Raw genomic sequence first — 21783 nt, forward strand, 5'->3', positions numbered from 1 at the left:
GCAAAGTCTACACTTCTCAGACCTCTTCAGGGGCACTGATGGAGTCACACAGCAACAACTCTTTATTTTTAGAAGACTTTAGGAGGATTAAAGGAATACATGGCCAATTCACGGATGGATGAAAATGAAGAGAGTACACATTTAGTTGCAGAACACTACTGTCAAGTAAAGAACGTCACACAGACACACAAAAAAGTAATGCAACGCTAAATCCTTCTTCTAGTGATGGCGAGATGAAGCTTCTTGAAGTCTTCCAGCCAAAATCACAAAAAGGTTCATTTCTCGAGGCTTCATGTGCACACAAACCCCCCTGCTGGTCAAAGACGGTTAAACAGCCAGATATATTATAGGTAATTGTAATTGTAATTTTATCAATTTGTAATACACTCAAAACTGTCCTGCAACAGTGCAGCCATGGGAATGACTGCCAAGTAAAAGAAATCAATTCATCTCAATTAATGCATTTCATGTATCATTCATGCAATTATTCATAAATAAAATTTGTATTGTGGGTATGTAAAATGACAATACAATGGAATCTCATATTACTTGTCAAATGTTTATCAATAAATAATTTTGTCAACATCTGAATAATTCATAATGACAGGGGAACAATTGTTTTTAAACTGTTACAGTGTTTTAACACGGTAAGCGGCGGTGGACGTGCTTGTGAACATGAAGAGGGCAGTAAATTTGATTGTGCAACTTAAGGACTTCATTCATATTTTTTCAGAAGCAAAATATGGGATGGGTCTGGCCACATTCCCCTCATTATTTTCATGCAAAGCACGAAAATGCCTCAGCATGGATGAGGTGTTGTTGTTGCACCCCAGTTCTTTAGCACACAACAAACACTTGACACTGCATAACAAACATAAAACACGTGTAATAATGTTACTGAAAGTGTACTTATTTTATTGGGAGAGATCAGATCAAAATGTTCCCACTCGGGGGAAAACTTTCTCTATCTCACAGGCTCCATCAAAACAAACAACAGCATAACAAAATGCACCTCTACGTCACACACAAACCAACAAATCGCCAACACAAACCCACAAAGTGTGAGCGGATCCATTGCGGTATATATTTGTTCATAAATCGCGTCGATACTCGAACCAATTCCTGAACCAGCGAGGCTTCGAACGTCATCAGTGACGTCATTCGCCCTAAACGACACAGGCGTCGACAGGCGCTTCACTAAACACTTCCAGGATTTCTCAACACACGCTCCGACACGTTGGCATGGTACGACCCGTTGCTAGCTTCTTCATAATATGACAAATATTCCCTAATAAGGTTTATATTCTGCAGAAGCTTGTCCTCCACAGTGACTACCATTATATCTCACCAAAGATGTGGGAGATCAATACCTGCAGGTGGAGGGAGAGGGCAGATCACTGTGACTGATGGCTGTATGAGATCTCCTATGATCCCAGGCTTAATGAGCCGTGTCTCTGAGGGCCCCTATGGCGTCACACATGTCACACCATTACTGACCTGTGTCTAAATCTTCTCCTGTATAATAATCATTCACTTCTCATTAACTCATGCTGCCTCAACTCATCAGGATTTCATTTCATTTTCGTTTTGTGTGTCAGTCCAAAGGTGTTGATAGATCTACTGTCCCACAGAAATGAGGGCAGTTGCAATATTAACTGCAGCAGGAGTTCAAATCCAGACAATTTTACATTCACATTCAGCTCTATTAATAGTGACTTGTGTTTTAAGTACTAAAAATGTGTGTTTAAATGTCCTATTTTAAAACTGAAATGGTGCAAGAGCACAGAATTGGCTTACTGTGTATGCCATGCAAATTAAAAACTAAATTCATAATTACTTTCATATTCTTATTACATATTTCAACAGAGAACTACTATCTTTTCAGTAAGACTCGTCACAGATCATCTCATGTTATACTGTGAGTACTTTACACGGTTCGCTTCTAAATGAACCAATGATTTCTTTAAAAGCATCCTTAGGCCGTCCTTTTGAGATTAACATTTCATCAAATGGCTGCCTGTAATGTGCAAGGGTTGCTAGCGCTGTTAATCCCGCTAGCTAAAATTACCACAGTCTGGAGCTGTGTATTGTTTTAGCCATTTGTTTTTTCTCTCACGGGCAGTGGTTGAGTCTCAGTTTGTCTCTAGGCACAGTTGTCAGATTTGTGCACTGCAACTTCTGCATAACTAAGGTACGGTTAAGAATAGTTATGGTTGGTAATGATTAAAGGTCCAGTGTATAGGAATTAGGGGGATCTATTGGCAGAAATACAATACAATGTTCATAATTATGCTTTCATTAGTCCACCTAAAAGTAAAAATCATTGCGTTTTCGTTACCTTAGCATGAGCTGAGTGTTTTTTTAAAGAGTCCACCATGCTGTTCTACAGTAGCCCAGAATGGACAAACCAAACATCAACTCTACAGAGCACCTGCTGTGAGTTTCCTGGTCACCGTAAGCTCTCCTACACACTTGGAGGGGGAGGGTGAGTGGAGAGGTGTTCAGCTGGTTGTGATCTGTAACCTCAGCACTTGATGCCAAGTCCTACACACTGGTCCTTTGAGCAGATTCTAGAAATGGTTAGAAGTGAAAAATATCTGTCTGACCCATTGTATGCCATGTTGTCCTGTCGATAAAATAAACTATTATTGTTCTCTTTGCTAAATGGAGAAAACTCGCTTGCTGTGCTGAGTAATTAATCATGACAACAAACCATCTGAGTAGTAATGTGTGGAAGCGTTTTGAATTCAACACCATAGGTGAAAAAAGGGGATAAAGGGAAGGCTGTGTGCAGACTTTATGAACTGCCTTACAGCGGCAGCATTAGCTTGCCACTCAAGAGGGGCAAGAAAGACGGCAAGAAAGACGGCAATTTGACGGCGTATGTTCGGGTTGGATAATGTGGGTTGTGTTCAAATCACTGCGAGCGAATATGCATTAAGTCTAATTTGTTCCAACTGAAGTTTCTGATGAAGTGAAATTTCTAGAGCAGACTGCTCACAGGGCACCCTTTCCTGAATAATATCTAATGAAGGACTCATAATCCATACGGTGCATTATTGTGTTCATGAAAGCAGCAGACGAAAGATAATCCAGCCAAACTAAATCATCACACAGCCAACAAGGGAACAGCGATTTCAAAGAAAGGTCACTCAGCTGGTACACTGCTGCGATTCTTTGCTGGGCAACTCTGCACATGTTGCTCCAGGCAAACCAGCACATACCACCATGTAACCATTGGTGGCATTTAACTGTGAGGCTGTCTACCTGACTCAGATGTGTACCTTGCTCCAGCCAATTAAGACTGGTTCTTTCCCTTTGCCCAGAACATCTAGAGTGTTTAAAAGCGTGACAGACTGCCCTTTAGCTAAGGCATCCTGACGAGGATGACATTTGAAATACAGTGTATCTACAAAGGACCCTTCCATCAAATCAATTTATTTTTTCTATCGTACAAAGGGTGGTGGGCAAGGATTTAGTTTTACTTGCAAGAAGTAAATAGCCGTACTTCGAAATTATGATGATGTCTGACAAAAATTCCCCAGCCTTGGTGGAGTCTCAAGTTTATGAACGATTTTCTATTTCACACAGGCGTCATCCAAACTCCAATTAGCGGATTAACCACTTATATTTATGTGTCTACACATTGAAATTACACATACATATAATTTATAAAGGAATATCTTTCTTCCTCTCTTCAACTGTGACATTTGTTTGAGTGTGTGCATGTCATGTGTTGGCAGCACACATGCAATGGTCATAAAGAAGAGGCAGATTCAGGCCCAGTGCAGAACTCTTGTAAGAATTGATAATGACTGAAAATATGCCTGAGATTTTCATTTCGAATACATTGCAACACAGAAAGTATGTTTAAGCCTTCAAAGTGAAAGAAAAGAGCTTTTCCCTGAACCAACAGAGGGGACAGTGGCTTTTTATGCAACAAAAACAAGCAGATGGGACAAAGCATGATGAAATCTTCTCCACTCGCTGGTGAACTTCACTCAGCTCTACGCTCAAGCATTCAAAATGTCACATTTACACAATAAGTGCTGATGGTGTTTTGGGAACAATGCCCAGTGTGAGCACTGAACACCTCATTAACCAGCTCGATCTTCAGCGATGATAGTGCTACATTAGCAAGAGGCTGGCCTTTAATTAAGATTAAAAATTAATGTCAAGTCCACGCTACCATGACAATGGTTTTTTGCACAATAGTGCTGATTAACAGAAGCAGAAAAGCAAAATGCTTTGTCACTGAAAGTGTAGATGAGATAAATGTAGTTCTGGCAAGCTCGATAGATGTCGTCTCTGTAGGAGTTCACAGAACATGAATAATTACTACATTAGTGGCATTAATTCTCAACTTGTTTGTGATATGAAACATCATCATCAGAGGCGAACCCTTCGAAAGTTAGGAGATGTCCATAATTTAGAAAATAAAATAATCAGTGTTCAGCAAGATACTTTCAAACGTGAAGTGTAAAACATATGTATTAATAACATTACAAACACACACGCACGCACGCACGCACACACACACACACACACACACACACACACACACACACACACACACACACACACACACACACACACACACACACACACACACACACACACACACACACACACCTCTGTTGCAAGTTTGTAACTGTCAACACTTCCTATCTACTGTGTCGGTTCTTAGTGTAAAACAGCTTCTGCTCGAGAACCTCACTGATGAAAAACCTTAAAACATTACATTTATCCACATGGTCAACAGTGAAACAAAGCTGGCTATTCCAAAGGTTTACAACAGATTGTTAACATTTGCATGTATTCTTACAACTATGAAGAATATGCCTTTTAAATACCACATTGTCTCCTTTTATTCTCCAATAAAAGACACAGAGAACATTTTCCAGTCTAAACATCCCAGCTCAGACAAGCATACAAAAGGCCTGACCCAAGTGCTGACACAAAATACCATTTCCAGATTAATAATACAAACACAATTTCCAGTTTGCTTCCTGCCGCATTTATCATGATGTCTAATAAGCACAAACACAGACGTGATCTTTAAAAATCTTGCTTTTGCCATGGCCGCTGCATGAGCTGTACCAGGAACAATTACCTTTAGGAAGTTGGTTTCTTTCTTCACACAACACACAACAACAAAAGTGTAATAGACTGATTATGGATTGGATGCACCTGCTTGAAACTTGCCCTATCAGTTTGCACCATGATGTTAGTTTAATTAGCTAGCTAGTCAGATTATAATGGTAAATCTGTCCCCTTTATCACTGTCAACTGCAAGAACAGAAAGCTAGGTGTAGCGAACAGCTGATTCATAGTATTCAAAAGCCAATATGTGTCAAATTTCAAATAGTGGCAATAGCGGGAAAATAGTGTAAGAACCCAAAAAAGATATACAACCCCAAGCTTCAGTATTACACCAGTTGTTTTACAAGTGAACACATGAAAAAAATCAATAGATCATGTATTAGCTTCATCCTCAAACACTCACAAGACATTTTATGATCCAGCTACTTGAAAGCTCGGAGGTATGGATACACAATGAAAAGGAGAAATGTTGAATAGCTGGCTTTGGGATGGGATGCAGCCCTGCATCTTCTTTAAACACACAAGTGTAGGAGAAAAAAGATCTATTTCTAGAAAAGCATGGCACAGCAGTTCTCAGACTGAGCATTCGCCTGCAGCTACAGAGTTATTTAACCTCAGAAATCAACCGAGTTAATAACAGGGCAGACTGCTTTGTGTTCCAGTAACAAGAGTTTGTCACTTAAAGCAGAATTTTAGGTGATTTTAAGGAAAAAATTAAAGTGCTTGAGTGGTAGCAAATGCAGACTTACAATGACGCATTCCCATTATATGAAAAAGAGACAAAGTAATTATCACCAGCAAAAATGTGACCCCTTCAAATATGGCTCGTTGCATGTCATGTCCCACTTGACTGAGCCACAAAGCTCTTTCGTTAGAATTATCACCTGCTGAGAGGTTCTTGACAGATTTCAAGGATCTACTTTGCCCATGTTCCCGCGCTGAAGCATTAGCAGAATTCAGACTCCATTACAGAGTATTATCCAAGCAGGAGGTGCAGAGCTCTCAGACATCAGTAATCACGTCACCTGCCTTGCAAGGATGGAAAAAAAAAATAAAAAATGCAAACTGGAGACTGACATGACAGCGTAAGGGTTTAAATATGAGACTGGGCAGCCAGCCGGAGGTATAAGAAAGAAGCAGCATTGAAGCGTGTGTTGCTCTGGTGATTTCACTGCTGTGTACAGATCTCAACGCACATTATTTCTGTCATTAACGTGAGCTGGAACTACATAAAGGCACAGGACGGCAGCCCACCTGACACAGCACCAGGAAATACAGTGAGGCAACAAAAACCTGATGAGGACATCCTTGTGGCCCGACCACACAAATACTCATAATACTTATCTCGCAAAGCAGATGTCACTGTATAGCAATTGACCCCTAGCCTTGGTCAACACACCAAGCAGCTGCTTGCAAGTGGTTTGTATAGTGAATTGTTTACTGTGGAGTAAGCGAGTAGTAAGTGCTGAGTGTGTAAATAAAGACCTCATTCTAGCTCCATCAGCAACAAGAGAGCCAATCAGAGAGGTCTTATCAGACTAAGTAAGAACAGGAAAAACGTATCGAAAGAGAAGTCCAAACAACTCCTTCGTGCAAGAGCTTCAAATCTAAGCACACAAAACATTCAACTCTTTAGAAAGATGCTTCCAGTGACATCAACACAGCTTGTTTGATCGTGGTTACTGGCACAGCTTGGCCCTTCAATGCAGAGCAATAATATAGCAGGTGGATGCACTTATCCCCTGCTGTGAGGTTGCAATGGAAATTTAAGCATGGAAAAACAAGAGCCGCTGCAGAGATGAGAGGAATGCCTGGGTTACTGTGCATGCAGTCTGGCTTTTGCCTGTCTTGCAGTTTTTCTTACAAACCACCACCACATAATATCTGTCACTGGAGGCAAATACCAACAAGCTACTACATCTTCCAGACCGTCTTTTGCAGTCAAATGGGGGGGGGGGGGGGGGGGGGGTTTCATCTGCCTTTCAAGCTGTCCTATGAGGAGTTCTTTCTGAATGTTTTCTTCATCTCCCAGGCCTCAGCTTGACTTCCACCATTTTCTCTTACCTCCACCATTTCTTAATCACTTTACAAACTGAGAAAAAACTGCCTGAAAACACTTTGCTATTTTTTTAACCTTCTCCTGTTTTGTGGGCATCAATTATTAAGCTAGGTAGCTGCTTAGAGGAGCCCGGCTCAGAGTATCTACAAAGCTCTTAAATTTGCATCACGTTCCTAACAATGACAGTCAACAAGACGTAGCACTATCAAGCTAATTAAGGTGAGAGACCTTGGTAAAAGTTATTTGAGAACTCTGACCTCTTGGGTGCCCTAACTTTTACTGGCCTGGATCGTCTGGACCCTTGCTGATGTAACAAGACCATTTTTGTTGGAGTGTTATCTATCGGTGGATTACTATTACACGGTGAGCTGCTTCAAATTTATCATCGTTGGTTGTCGTTGCCATTGATTGTACCCACTGTTGTGACTGTATCTTGAAATGGTTAATGGGATGACAAGAATTTGAGCTTTCCGGTGATATATGGCATGAGTACAAACGTAAACGTAGTAGTTGTGTACACAAACAGGCGGAGCACTGAACACTCGGAGTGTTACGAGGTTTTCAACAAACCAAACACATTAGGTGTCAAAGCACCCAAACATGATGGATGTCCATGCTTTCTGGACATTTCTACTGCTGCTCTTCATCTTCTTTTTGTGAGGGCAACACAGCAGTAGTTGATGGTCGGGCTGGGCGATAAAATGATCTCGATAGGGGCAGAAGAGAAACAGACGCGACAACATCCATTTCCTACCGTAGACCATTGATTGAGCTACCGGTAGAAACTGCTGGCTAAAAAACAACAACGACAGCAACAACAGCTAAACATAGATGTCTTCTGGAAAAAAGGAAAAATAATGAGTGGAACAAGGGGCACAAAGAGACTTTTGCCTCTCTGTACCTGCGCTCTCTGTTGCTGCCTGTTTGTACAAGATGAGCTCCTCACACACCCTGAAAGTCAACTTGTTCCTCAAAAGCTGAGGAAATTGCTGACAAAAAGGTAGCATGACATCAATAACATGGAGGTGGTTTGACATCTCAAAAGTGACAATGAAGCACTAAGATGGTCTGCAAAACATGCCATTGGTTAGTGCCCACCATTACCTGAAAAGGTACCATCCCAGCGGCCACTAGGGGTGGGTACTGCCAAGGACCTCACGATACGATATACATCACGATACTTGAGTCACGATACGATATGATATTGCGATATCCAAATTTGGCGATATATTGCGATATTCTACATAGTTCACTGAAAAATGTAAAAGGTCTTATGCATCTTAAAATCAGATGATAGTGATAATTCATGGGACAAACTGAGTCAAAACAATGTAATTCAAATTATCCATGCCATTTTATTGTAACTATACAAGTGCAAGTTACAACATATTTGCATGAACAACATGAGCTGAGCTAATATGTCGGGGTGGCGTCGTGCTAAATGAGTTCACAAGTTTGTTGTGTTACCTGAATATCTAATGGGAGCGAAACAGTGTTTGCAAAGAGTGTACTCTTTGTCCAGCTCACTGTGTGTTTCTCCTTTCCTTTGGAGTCCAAAGTACCTCCAAACATCTGCCTTAAAGTTCGAGGGCGTCTCTAGTTTAATGTTACCAGCCATGCTTGCTTGTTTTTTTCCGGCTCCACTTCCTCACTGCAACCACCAGGGGAAAAAAAGAGAAGAAGAAGAAGAAGAAGAGTGCCTTGCAGTTAGGCAGCGGTACAGCGACACCCTGCGGAAGTCGTACTGGACTTACAACCTGTCTGAAATATGATTTATTAATTGAAAAAATATCGATATTCAAATTTTGAATATTGATATTAAATCGGAAGACAAAGTATCGCAATATATTGCCATATCAATATTTTTGCCCACCCCTAGCAGCCACACCATTATTTTAATTTGTATTGTTTTCCTCTTCAAACTGGCAGCATAATCAAATCACATATTACGATCAACGTCGATATAGATCAACATGGAAAAAACGATGATGCCCTCGTTAAAGGTAGCTTACCTCTTTGTCCATGCTCTCTAGATCCTCCTTGCAAAGTGTGTACAGAGGCATCGTCTCTGACATGCTCGGCTGTCGCTTCCGACGGGACGGTCCCGGCTCTTCGTCGTCTTGGCTGGATCCTGACGCGTCATCTTGTTGACTCTTTGAAGTTACCCTGTGGTACAATGACAGACAAATGAGCGTAATGCAAACTGCTTAGTAAAGCTAAATAGGTGCACCAGCTGGCTAGTTAGATAAATAGACAGAAAGATGAATACATTGTGACCCAGATACTGACATCTGCTGTATCTATTTATACTATCAATACCATCAGTAGCTCAAACCCAGCTGTTTACATTGACCTTTGTATCATTTTTCTATTCTACTCATATTTTATTTGTTCGTTTTATTTGTGTCTCAATCTTCCTAAGTCTGTATGCTTTTTTATTTCATAAAGCACTTGATGCGTGTGATGATCTGCTCTTGAAAAGTGCTGTATAAATTAAATTACTAACCTTGTATAGTTTCAAAAAAAAAGCAAGAAAGTCATATCAAAATGTGGCAAGTGTGTGCCCCTTAATCATATCAGCTGATTAAACAGATTGAAGTGACAAATCTATCATTAAACAGAATAAATCAAGAAACTTGCTTATATATCTGAAAATCAAGACTTCTTTACATAATCGAAGTAACTATTTACTTTTTTCTTTCTTGTTCTACTTTTGCACTTGTGTTGAAGTGAATTTCATGTGAATTAAAAGGGAACAGCATCGATTTGCCAGTCTGTGGATGAAGAGCACAGGGTGAAAGAGTGAAGGTTGAGGCTTGAAGCCAACCATGAGAAGTGCAAAGGCTTTCTCTCATGAACAAGCGCCCTTCCGATGCCAATCTTATGCAAGTGGGAAGGTTCCATACTTCTTGGCAGTGCTTAATTGAACAGATACTCTTTGGTGAATCCATGATTATGTGGGCCAATTTATGCTTGTGATTATTACAGTATGATCATAGACATTTCAAAACATTTCAACCCACCATGACTGGCCAGTGAAATGATGGCTACAGTCTGCTTTTAGTCGTCTAGAGTTCTGTTAACTCAGCCACAGCCCCAATGACAAACAAATATACAGAGAGGAAACACTGTTTATTAGCATCTGTGACTGACAGATGAATGACAAATGGAGTGAAAGATCACAGAGGTGACTTTGGGGAGCTGCGAAGCTTTCCTTGCACATCATTCTCGTCAGACTGGAGGTGGAAACTAAATGAGGATAGGACTGGAAAATCAAATATTTAGATGACTGGATGCGTATAAAACATGTTTTTAGGCTTAGTGCTTTATACTGCTGCAGAGAGACTTTCCCCCCTGGTCGTATAAAGTAGCCTGAATTTTATTGTGTCTGTATTTACAACCAAACGTGCAGATAAAAGCAATAAAACACAAGCTTGGAGGCTTGTCTGGGAATTACACTACACACTCTGTGGCTGTTGACTGCTTTCTGACACCACCAAATGCTAGGAACAATCCATACAATAAAAGTTGTTTTTTTGTTTTTTTGTTTTTTTTCGGAGTGCATGTCTCCACTGGGGGTAATTCCTGTCAATTCAAAGTAGTGCAGCACTACACCAACAGCTGTTTAAGTTTATAGGAAAGGAAGGGATGGAACTGAGGCCCAGAGGACAAATCCATATGTTTAAGATCTGTTATGAGCGATTCTGCAGTCAATAATAAACACAAACATTGCTTACTATACACTGCTGTCCACTAATGGCATTCACTTGGCAGGACGATCAAACAAAAAATGTAATCAATTTGCATTATTGGAAGTGTAGTTGTGTAGAAGCATGTTGAAGCTTGACCTACAATAAGGACTGAAAGTCAGGATACCTTTCACATCTCACCTGTTCAGGTCAGTTAAAGCACGCTGGTGCATTTCCCTGTGTAGGCTGGTTCATTTGGGCATGTGTGAGAGCTGTCAATCAAACTCTGGTGCAGCCCACACAACCAAACTTGGAGAGGGGGGGTCTCAGTTTTGGCTGTCTAATAATAATAATAATGCTTATCATTCGGTCTAAGCTCTGTGTGAAACCATGAATACACACGTGAGGCACGGTAACGTGATGCATGACCTGCTGTCAGACACCAGAATTTGATGTCCTCATGTGGGTCTGCATGATAGGCTGGTGATGCAGGATAATAGCCTGCAAAACTGTCCAATCCATGTGTCACCTGTCAGTCTGTATAACTGACATGTTTATCTTGGTTCCTTTGCAATAAATTGTGAAGTGTGAACACGTACGAGAAAGAACGAACCAAGCTACAGGTGTGAAAGACGTTATCTGTCTGCTGAAGCGCAGGTCAGCTGAAGAATCAGTGGACAGCACACTTATGTTGTAAACATGATAAATCCATGATGAATCCTTGTGCAGTGCTGCCTCTCACATGTCCCAAATGTCAATACCTGCCTGATCATATGTCTGTTCTAGCATTGCATGATTTAAAACACACACACACACAGGTCATTATTAAAACTGACTGATTGAAATATATTGTTGAAATATTCCTAAAAATACTTTGCATGGTTTTTCAAACACCTTTAGGGGTTTCACAATCCTCCAAAACTTTTCTAGGCTTGGATGGCAGAGTTTTTCCAATTTCCAATCCCCTTATACTAGGCACTCCTCATATTTCCAAAATTTTTTTTATTACATGGTGCACATTGCCAGACATCTGTTGGCTCTACCTAGCTAACACAACATGTGTGATTCTAGTGAGAAGCGGCAACTATGGCAGTAATAACACAAACCAAGACTACACAAAATTAGCTCTTTCAGGTAGAATGAACTTTGTGCATGCCAGGGCACACAATAAGAACTCAATAAACCCTTCAATATCTAGTTTTATATCATTGCATCAATATTACACATTATCATTACACTGCTCTGCTCCAATCCTGTTGTTACCTGAGACAAGACTCCTCTCTCTGATCAGACAGCAACAAGGAGCCTGATGCCTGCAGGTAGGGCGATGGCCGTGACACCTGAGGGCCCCGGCGGATCAGCTTGCCTGTGACGGAGTCGTAGGTCCGAACCTCAGGGGCTGGAGGTGGAGGTCTGTGGTGGATGGCAGTTGGGTGGAAAGCAGGCTTCTGCAGGGAACCCACATTGTCAAGGAATGCTGCTGGACTGTTGCTCCTTCAACAGACAAGAAAAAGATCTCAGATTTGGAATTGTCTTCAGGAAAGACTTGATGTATTGTAGGGTTTTCTTTCAATTCACATCTACTCCATTTGGGATGGACTGTAGGACTGTGGCTCTTTTACCTCGGCATCTTGGAGTAGTCTTCCTTTAGTGGGTACAGCTGTTCCTCCACCCTCTCCCAGCGCTCCAGGCAGCTCCACAGCCAGTCGGGGTTGACAACATGGAGGTGCTTACAGCCTTGTGCCTGACGAACCTTCTCGGTGCCTGGGTGACAGGAATGAGACGATGAAGATGAGGACAGCTTTTGACCTACCAAACAAAACTATTACCAAATACGCTCTGCTGAATAAGTCAGATCAATGATCAGACTTTCTTTCCTTGAAGAGAAAGGAGGGAAGAATTGTCCAGTCAATATTATTAGAGAGAAAAAAAGATTTGTCTTCTGGAGTCACCGTCCCTTCACTTCTCTGCCAGCTCAATAGTTTTCTTGGAAATCCAAAAAGCCGTGCTTTGTTCAGTTAAATCCCCAGACAGTGGACAAGAAGAGCTTCTAGACAAAGAGTGTCTAGAAGCTCATTAACCTCAGGTTGTTTTCGTCATGCCTGGCTAACCATCACATACTGTGCACATATTGACAGCCAGTGCTTGGCCACAGACCCTCTTCAGTTGGTACGTTGTGCCTTTTTTGTGTCGTGCCGCTGCTCTTAAACTCGCAGAATTCTAAAAGGAAAGCTCTTTCAAGTATTTAACTTAGAGAGCAAACTTAATGCGTACACAAGAATTAATTGCTCTCAGTATTCATTTGTTGGGCCCTCTGATTTCTGTGATGTGCGACCACATCAACAAATGCACGACGCACGCTCATTGAAAACTTCGTGACTGTATGCGAGGAGTCAGATATTCTGTTGGAAAAAACTGAAAAAGCTATGCCCATTTCTAATCAAGCATTGAAACAAGGAGGGGGGCTGTCTGAATGTGAGAGCAGCATCCATTAGGCTACTGATCCAATGTGTTCGGGCTGGTTATGAAAGCAGTCCTGCAGAAGATCCATTTGATGAAACACTGTGCAATGCTATGTTACATCAAATTCACTGATATTCATTCAATTCAATTTTGAATATTTTCCCTCTAAATTGTTGAAATTTTATTCGTCCATTCATTCATTGGGGTTAAACCCAAACAGCAGACAAAATACTACAAAGTATTACTTCTGTCTGAATCGAACTGACAAACTGATATCCCTATCCATACAGCCATTCCCTTAATGCGGCCGAAAAAAGTGCAACAGTAAGGAGTTAAAAACAGAATGATTCTCTTTCTGTGTGTCCATCCAAAACTGTGTGTCGGACACGAGGAGGGAAATGAAAAGGTCTGGATTGGTGGAGAGGTTGGAAGGAGCAGGGCAGGGTGGAGTTGCAAGAGGCTGCATTTCTGTGCAGCTTTTGGCTTAAAGCTGTATCCCATGTAATAAATCAAAAACACACCCTTCTATAAATAATGTGCAAATGCTGACACTAACCTTTTGGCTGCCACTATTATTATTCTGCACATAAAAAGTTCAAATGTGTCCACACAAGGGAAAGGATCCCAGCAAAATTCAAGGTATAGAACTACACATATGTGTGACGTGGATGTGGTTCATATCTGTCAAATGTGCTCATCTGACAAAACAATGTGCTTTATCAGCAGCTCTTTCCAGCCTCAGTGGCATACTGTTCATACGGGCCAGATTCCATCTTTGGCTGATTTTTCTCTCCTTCTGATGTACAAGAGGAGTGATTGCCGAGTGCTGTTCTCAGCCGGGGTGGCTCCCACACAACAGAGCCACTTCCTGTGCTTGTTTCCAGAAGGTTAACTGGATTAGCAGCGACGCAGGGGTGAGTCCACTGTTTGTGTTCATCAGTTTCAAAGGTGAGTGCAATCTGTATTGTTTGTTTCTTGTGAACTACCAGAAAATGTAGGAAACTAGGACACATTTCTGCCCACAACAGTAGCAGCTGACAGTATGTACTACAGGGACAGGTACAGCTACTACAGCAACTAATGGTGGGTTGGGGCCCAATAAGGCAGTACATCATATTCAGCCTCAGCATAATAAACATCCAAATGCAAGACCAGCCTCCATATGCTACATATTAACCAGCTTTTGATTTGAAGTCCTTCCCAATTAGAGAAAAAAACACACAAACATAGCCTCCAGCATTCACGTGGTTCTCTAATGTCAGAATGCAGTGAACCGTGCTTCTGTCAATCAAGTGGGTCTAATTATGGAGAAGGAGCTGTCTCAAGGAACTATGCACAAATCATTTTCAAGCATTGTTATTTAAAGCTGCATGAATCCATTTTTGTCCACTAGTTTGCAAAACAAGCTGATTGGCAAGGAGCACGGAGGTCCAGATTTACAGTGATCCCAGCTTTAAATGCAGGGGTCATAATCATGAAGATTTTCATGACATTAAATCCCATTTTTGACTCTAGCTGTAGTCTGCATTTTTCTGCAACAGCCATTCAATGTATTTCCAATCTATAAATACAATCAATGTGAACACAGGAGGTCTTACTGGTAGTGGTGAAGTCCTGTGCTGGATTCAGATTGCCCTCCTGCACCATGGACTCACAGGGAATGATGCATGCATGCAATCAAGTGCAATTTCATTTTACTGAAATCAGCCTCACTGTTTACTGTTCAAGCTCTATATATCGTACCAGAGCTGTATTAAGTTACTGCTTCAGTGGAGCCAGATATTGAACCAAGGTCTCTGCAGTGGTACCCTCTTGTTGTCATATGTTAACCAGAGTTCATCACACTGGCACACACCTTCCTAGAACAGACGACCTCTGAGATATCGTAATAGTGCTGACAGTGTACTTAATCTCAATTATCTCTGCTCAGCCCAAGTTTGACAAGGCTCAGACACACAAATCTGCCAATATGTCAGTAGGTCTGGCATTTAAACGAGCCTTGCATGAATTCTAGTCTCATTAGCAGAGCATCACTTGCATCAGTTACGAATGATGATCCAGCACACAGCTCCTAAAAATACCCCGACTATACTCAGTGAAAGGAACAAAATGAAAATACGAAAGTCTGAAGAACCCTCAAAACCGAGAACTGGTCAGGCTCTAAAAAGGATGTGCTTAAAAACCATAAGAGAATAACAGCTTTGAAAGATCAATTCATTGTCAGATATGACGCTGCTACTGCTACTGCCGTGTGCTTGGTCAACAGCGCACACACGTTTGCACATACCTGCTCTTGCTGCAATGAGATGTGTTGTCCGACTGGGATCTTGGGAGCTAAGAAGTAGACTCTTGCCAATCTTGGCCCCTAGTGCTTTGGCATGGTAGGACTCACGGGTCCTCTCCATGGGGTAGTTGGTCGGGTACAGGCCACTGAACACTATCGTCGTGCCCTCCAGTGTCTTGCTTTTCAGCTCTGGGACAATCTTGCGAATGTCTGGCATGTCAGAGGTCCCCTTCTTCAGGTACACCTCATAACGTGCGTAGTACTCTGCGTGGATCCTTTCCAGCACTTCCTCCAGGTAAATCAGGTGATCGTCCTGGTCATTATCAGCTTCTTCTTCCTCCTCCTCCTCCTCCTCATCCTCCATACTCTGGTCCAGCAGCTCCTCGCCCATAGTGACCCCAGATTGTTCACTATTCTGGGACTCTGTTTCTGGCTCTCGTCTATCTGAGCAGCCGTTACCCAGCTCAGGGTCTGGCAGAAGAACACCCGAAGGCTCTGCTGCATCAGAGCCGGTCTCTCCGTCACTTTGACCTTTGCTGTCCCCTTCCCTTGCCCCATCCCCTTCACCAGGCTCTTGCCTGACTCCTTCCTGTGCAGATTTCTTTGCCTGGCAAGACTTGCCTTCACTATCGCTCTCTGATGAGGGAGGCTTTTCTGTAATGGAGTCATTGTCACTGTCACTGGAAAGGTCAAAGTCCAAGTTATTGCATTCATGGCTCGGTGCTGACGAGTTTGCACTGTCTTGTGCCTCTCGTGTCACCAGTGTCCTGTTGCTATCATCTTCCTTAACATTTGTTCTGTCGGCCACCTGAGTTTCCCTTGACCCCACCCCAGACTCCGCATCGGTCTCTGACTCTTTTGTTTGTCCCGATTCATCCTCCACAAGTCCTGTGGGATGTGTCCGTTCATTTGTTGGTATTCCATGAGAAGCTGGAGATGTTGTGGACTCTTCCTTTCCAGAAATGTTGAGGTCTTTCGTCCTTTTCCTGGGGCCGTTATTTTGCTCATCGGTACCAAGTGTCCCTGCTGGTTCTGTGCTCTCTGCAGATCGACTTGATGAGCCTCCTGCTGGAACAAGACAAGGAGATCAGACAGTGTTCAAGGACAAAAAACTGAAGTCATTACTATAAAATATTATCCCATCCCTTATTTTCAGAAGCCATTTATAGGCCTTTTACTTCAGAAACAATTTTATTTCAAAATGGCCTTTTTCTAAACCACTTTTTATTTCATGTCACTTTCATGACATCGGTGTTGTCACTGCCCTCTCGCCTCTCGGTTAGCAGGCTCAACAACTGCTACTAGAATAAGCCAGTTATTACCTGTTAGAGAAAGCAACGACAATGTCAAAGTAATTCTCTGAATCAACTATCTATGTAGCTGTAAATAAACACAGTACACAGACACAATAACTACCATCTTTTCTTTGTTTAGTTTAACAGCATTGTGAACTCAGTTTACTACTGAACATCAAAGTGAAGAGTCAGCTAACAGCAGCAGCGAGCAGTGCAATTCAGAGTGACCTCGACTGTGTGTTGATTGTAAAGATGTAGCTCAAAGAAAGACTCACAACTCCGTGAAGATTACAAACACAGGCAGAATTTCCCCTTTAGCTTTCAGGCTTAGCTTAAGGTACTACGCCTGTATACTGTTTGTATTTAGAAAGTACTTTATCAAACTCTCTATTCAGAACAACAGACTCTAGTTGGTGGATTCAGAATACCAATGACACTGCTGCTACCCTAGCTGACAGGAGCTAGTTGGCTACATTTGGTTAAATTGGGCAGGGGATATGAGATTGGCCGAGAGGTATGAGGGCAGTGACAACACCATGACATTATGATATGAAAAGTGACATTATAAAATGTGAACGATGACACAACAAGGGCTTTTTTTCTGTCTTGGTTTTTGATAAAGGGAAGAGACGATAATATTATGAAGACAGAAGCGTGATGTCTATGAACTTTAATAAGTTAGCTAAATATTTTTTCAGCATTAGCTTGGACTGTTTCAAGAGTTTGTACAGTGATACAACAGCAGTACACATATGGATATTAACATATGGATGATTAACATTACAGGACCTGCACTGGCTGTTTTATCTTTTTAAAGGCAGCTGATGGGAGGCTGAGGAAAAGAGGAAAGCTTTAGATTTCACACCTCCATACTGACAAACTTGATCTCATCACCTTTGACCCTCTGTGATAATATAAAAGAGATTTTGAAAAAGTCCCAAATTACTGTGATGTGTTCAAGTGAACTTCAGGGCCCAAACTTCTAGGTAGAAAACTTGATCTACCTTGATGTTAGCAACACTGCTTAACAAAATACCTTTAGATATCGCACACTATTTGACACCACATAACCTCACTAGCAGTAATGGCTTTTCACTGTGCACTTAGCATTAATGCACACTGGGGGGTTTGTGACCCTGTGATAATAAACCTCTTAGCAAGAACCTTCCCAACAGTTCACACTACTATGTTCTACCCAGTAGGCAACTCAGATTTTAGCTGAGGGGAGAGCTGCTCTTGCAGCCCCCACCTCTTTGAGTCAAATCTTTTTCTACGGCAAATCAGAGTCCTCTGGGTACACTGTGTGACTCCAGTGCAAGTGACTCTAACTAAGCATGAAATAAAATCAAGTGATAACCTGTCAACAACACAGAACAATCCACAAGACAGCGGCACTGATACTCAGACAGTCAAACTTGATGAATAAGAATTGTGGTTTTTTGAGGCAAAATATCCTGTCATTTCTGAATGAGACGGCTCGATGGACAGGAGAGGGCAGCGAAATAATCTGAGGAGGCAGGGCATGCTAGAGAATGCACGGGCCAGTGGAGACCAGCCTTCAGAATACCAATGCAGCGACTGACTCGACTGTGTTAATACGTTCTCAAAAGCAAAGGACCCATTTCAGACTTGCACTGTTTGCAGCAACTCAGTGTGAGCTGTAATATTGACTGTTCCTTATGAATAAATCAACCAATTTATTTCATAAAGTATCAGTTTCAGAAATACACTTGCAACTTTGAATAGTAATAATAAAAATACAGCAGCTACCACCAAGGGATGATAGAGTAAAATCCTTTAAGTAAATGAATGCCATTGCTCTGATAGAGCATGTATCGATTACTGTCTACTTAAACTAGTTGACATACAAAGCAGCAGGAGAGCTGCTTGAGGCAAAAAATTTCATATGCCATCATTTGTATTTGTATTGGACCAAACCTGACACTTGTGTTTTAACCACATAAAAACACTCTGTGCTCTCTTTGTATTTCTCAGCAGCGTAAGGGCCATTACTGAGCTCGACAGCTGTTGTATCATGGGATCAGAACACAACCAGGACTTATCATTACTTGATGTGACAGCCCAGGAGTGGGTGTAAACGAGGGGGGTCCTGCAACAGTCCCCGAGGAGACACACTGGCTGGCTCCAAGCAGCTTGTTTCTTGCTGCGGTAATGATGAGAATAACTGTGAGTGTCTGAGAGGATTCCCTCTGTGAGTTCAACACAGGGGGACATGCAGAGGTCACAGTATTGAGCCCTTTAAGACGGCCTATCCTTGTTCATTGACGGATGCCTCTGATTCACAATGAGGTGTGTGGATAGAGGTGTGTAGGCTCATAGTGTGAAGTCAGGATATTCATCCACACCGCTCACTGAATGCAGTGTGGATGAATATTCATAGTCTTAGTCCAGTCTAAACGGCTCTCTATAATAAATGATACATGAGGAACCGTAGCGTTTACCTAATATACAGAAAGTCTGTTCATACAAATGTTAACAGTATTAGAATCTTTTCTCCAGTCTGTTACTCTGCAGCTCTCAGGTCCACTATTAAAATGTTAAAAATCCTCTTTTTATTCCCCTTATTGTTAATGTATTCAGATATTCAGATCTACACAATTGTCAACCATATTTGAAAAGAAATTTGTGTGGTTCTCACTGAGGGGCTTTAGTATGTATCTATTGTTTTTTATCGAGTTCACAAATATTCACTTTAGCTATAAGCTATTCAGCCAGACCTCGATGCTTCTGTCTTTACCTTCTGAAACAAAATAACTAACAAGACCTCACACTTACAGCTGACAGACAATGGAAAAAAATATGTTTCTACTGCTTAAACACTTAATATTACATATTTAAACATAAATAAGTGTCCGAAAGAAATCTTACGCATGGTGTCATCCATACCTTTGCTAACATTCACTCATTAAAGGCAGCTTGCAATAAGTCTAAAACTGAACACTGGAACCGGAGTGTTCTCCAAACATTATTTAACAGCACTGAGACAATAAGTGAGGCCCGAGTGCATCACAAATGAAAACTTCATGAACTGCACTGCATTCTTCAGCTGGCACAGAATTGCTCCTCTCATTGCAATTCACTTAGAAGCTCAGACTCACAGTTTACTGTAGTGTTTCTCACTGACGCTGAACTCTGACACCATTTTCAACTATGTCAAGGACTGTAAAATTCATCAACTGCGAGCCCAGGATCAGTGAATCCACTGGACTGACTGCCTTGTTAACTTCAGCTGAAAGTGCCTCTCTCTCTGTAACGTGCACAGCTCTGGAAACTTCTCCCTGGACAGTGCATTCTCGGCCGACCCTTACTGTTGCATAAACTGTCAGCAACTTCCTATCAAAGATGTGTGGGTACTGTACCTTTCTTTGCTATTTGAGCTTCCCGGGATCCGGGGGGGGCGTTGATATCCCCTGTGCCCTGGAAGTAGGTGTATTTCTTCACAGTGATGAGGTTGGGTGCAAACTTCCACACATCCTCTCGGTCATCGATTATGCAGACCATCGAGTCACCGCAGGGGAAGAGATTCCTGTCAGGAGAATCAAGCACAAGACGCTCGCAACACCGCTCAGGTTTATGACAGATGTCCAAACTCTTCCAGATAAATGCCATGAAGCCATTATTTATCTCTCTTTGGCTGTCGTGACAGACTGTGTGTTTCACTATGAATCAAAATAGGCGGACCTTCAGTTTCTTAGATCATCTGTCCATTTTTTTATTTGCAAGGTGATGTCACGGACAGCCTTTCAAGAGTGACACTGAGAGAGAATAACAGATCTCTGCTCTGTGTTTGTCCATGCTGACAATAGAGACATGGTACAAAGGGTCACCACAGACTAAACTAGCAACAATTGATCTAGCCGTCATCTTTAGCAGAAGGCAGTCCCCACCTAAGATTCCCCGTCTTGGAGAAAGGATCGATGCATTCGTCTCTGGAAAGGATCCGATGAGAGAAAAGCTTCTTTTCAGGATCCAGAAAGCCTAACAAAAAGGGAAGATAAAAAGGTAAAATGAATCAAAAAGATTCATATTTGAACGCTAAATCGGAAATCTGAAGCGTCCTCTGCAAGGCCGCAGGAGGTGCTTCTCTCACACCGAAAACTTAAAGAGCACAATAAACTACAGCACGTGCACTTAAACATGCGGTATTATTTCTAAAACGTTTCTGCAACACATTAACAAAACTATCCTCCTCCAAAGAATGTTCTCTCATTTGAATACATTCTCACTCCATTTTCTCACAGAATCGAGCGTTGAAAAAATACATTTCTCAAGCTTTCTTACTATGTGTGAAAAGAAACAAACAGTTTGATGAAACCTTGCACAGAGATAGAACGAACACGCCAGGCCACAGTCTCAGACGTCAATAGCTCTGAAACATGCCAACCTCCTTGCATCAGAGCCAGTAGTAAAATCCAATTCAAAGTGCATTAAACATTCATCATATGGAGGCAGAACAGTACTGGACTGGGGCTATTATATAGAGTGTGATGAAAGACTGCAGCCTGCATACCAAAAAGACAGCACATAAACACTCTACCTACACTTCAATGTAATTCAGCCTTGAATCATCTTTCCTTGACAGGGAAACCAACATCAGTCAGCTCTCAGACAAACGCTGCAAAAACTAGGCTGGAAATGGAAGGATTGACGTGTACCTGCACATTTGGAAGCAAACTAGCCAAAATGTTATTGCAAAACACTGACTGGCTTCATGTGCATTTTAAAATTTAGCACCCCTGCTGCTTGCAAGTGATACATGGAGGAATCAGATGCTCATCAGTGAACCAAAACAATATCAGTTGGAACACAAAACATGAGCAGACACTTCCCTCTTATGGACGCAAACAGGCAATGCAAGTGGAAGAGCAA

At 41.8% G+C, this 21783-nt stretch overlaps 1 protein-coding gene across 3 annotated transcripts in view; it reads right to left on the reverse strand.

Annotated features, from left to right (window-relative positions):
• ctdp1 (CTD (carboxy-terminal domain, RNA polymerase II, polypeptide A) phosphatase, subunit 1) overlaps positions 1-21783 on the reverse strand; it is a 64811-nt gene that overhangs the window by 38488 nt on the left and 4540 nt on the right. The window contains exons 6-11 of one of the 3 annotated variants that reach the window (XM_070984845.1): positions 20802-20892; positions 20274-20440; positions 15602-16663; positions 12474-12615; positions 12115-12345; positions 9175-9328 (exon numbers count right to left, since the gene is read on the reverse strand). In XM_070984845.1, coding sequence (XP_070840946.1) covers positions 9175-9328; positions 12115-12345; positions 12474-12615; positions 15602-16663; positions 20274-20440; positions 20802-20892 — 1847 coding nt within the window. Of the gene's footprint in view, positions 1-9174; positions 9329-12114; positions 12346-12473; positions 12616-15601; positions 16667-20273; positions 20441-20801; positions 20893-21783 lie in introns of all 3 variants that reach the window. The other 2 variants (XM_070984844.1, XM_070984846.1) reach the window with 2 other exon arrangements.

Source organism: Chaetodon trifascialis, chromosome 17, assembly GCF_039877785.1.
Source record: "Chaetodon trifascialis isolate fChaTrf1 chromosome 17, fChaTrf1.hap1, whole genome shotgun sequence".
In the NCBI taxonomy this organism is placed as follows: Eukaryota; Metazoa; Chordata; class Actinopteri; order Chaetodontiformes; family Chaetodontidae; genus Chaetodon; species Chaetodon trifascialis.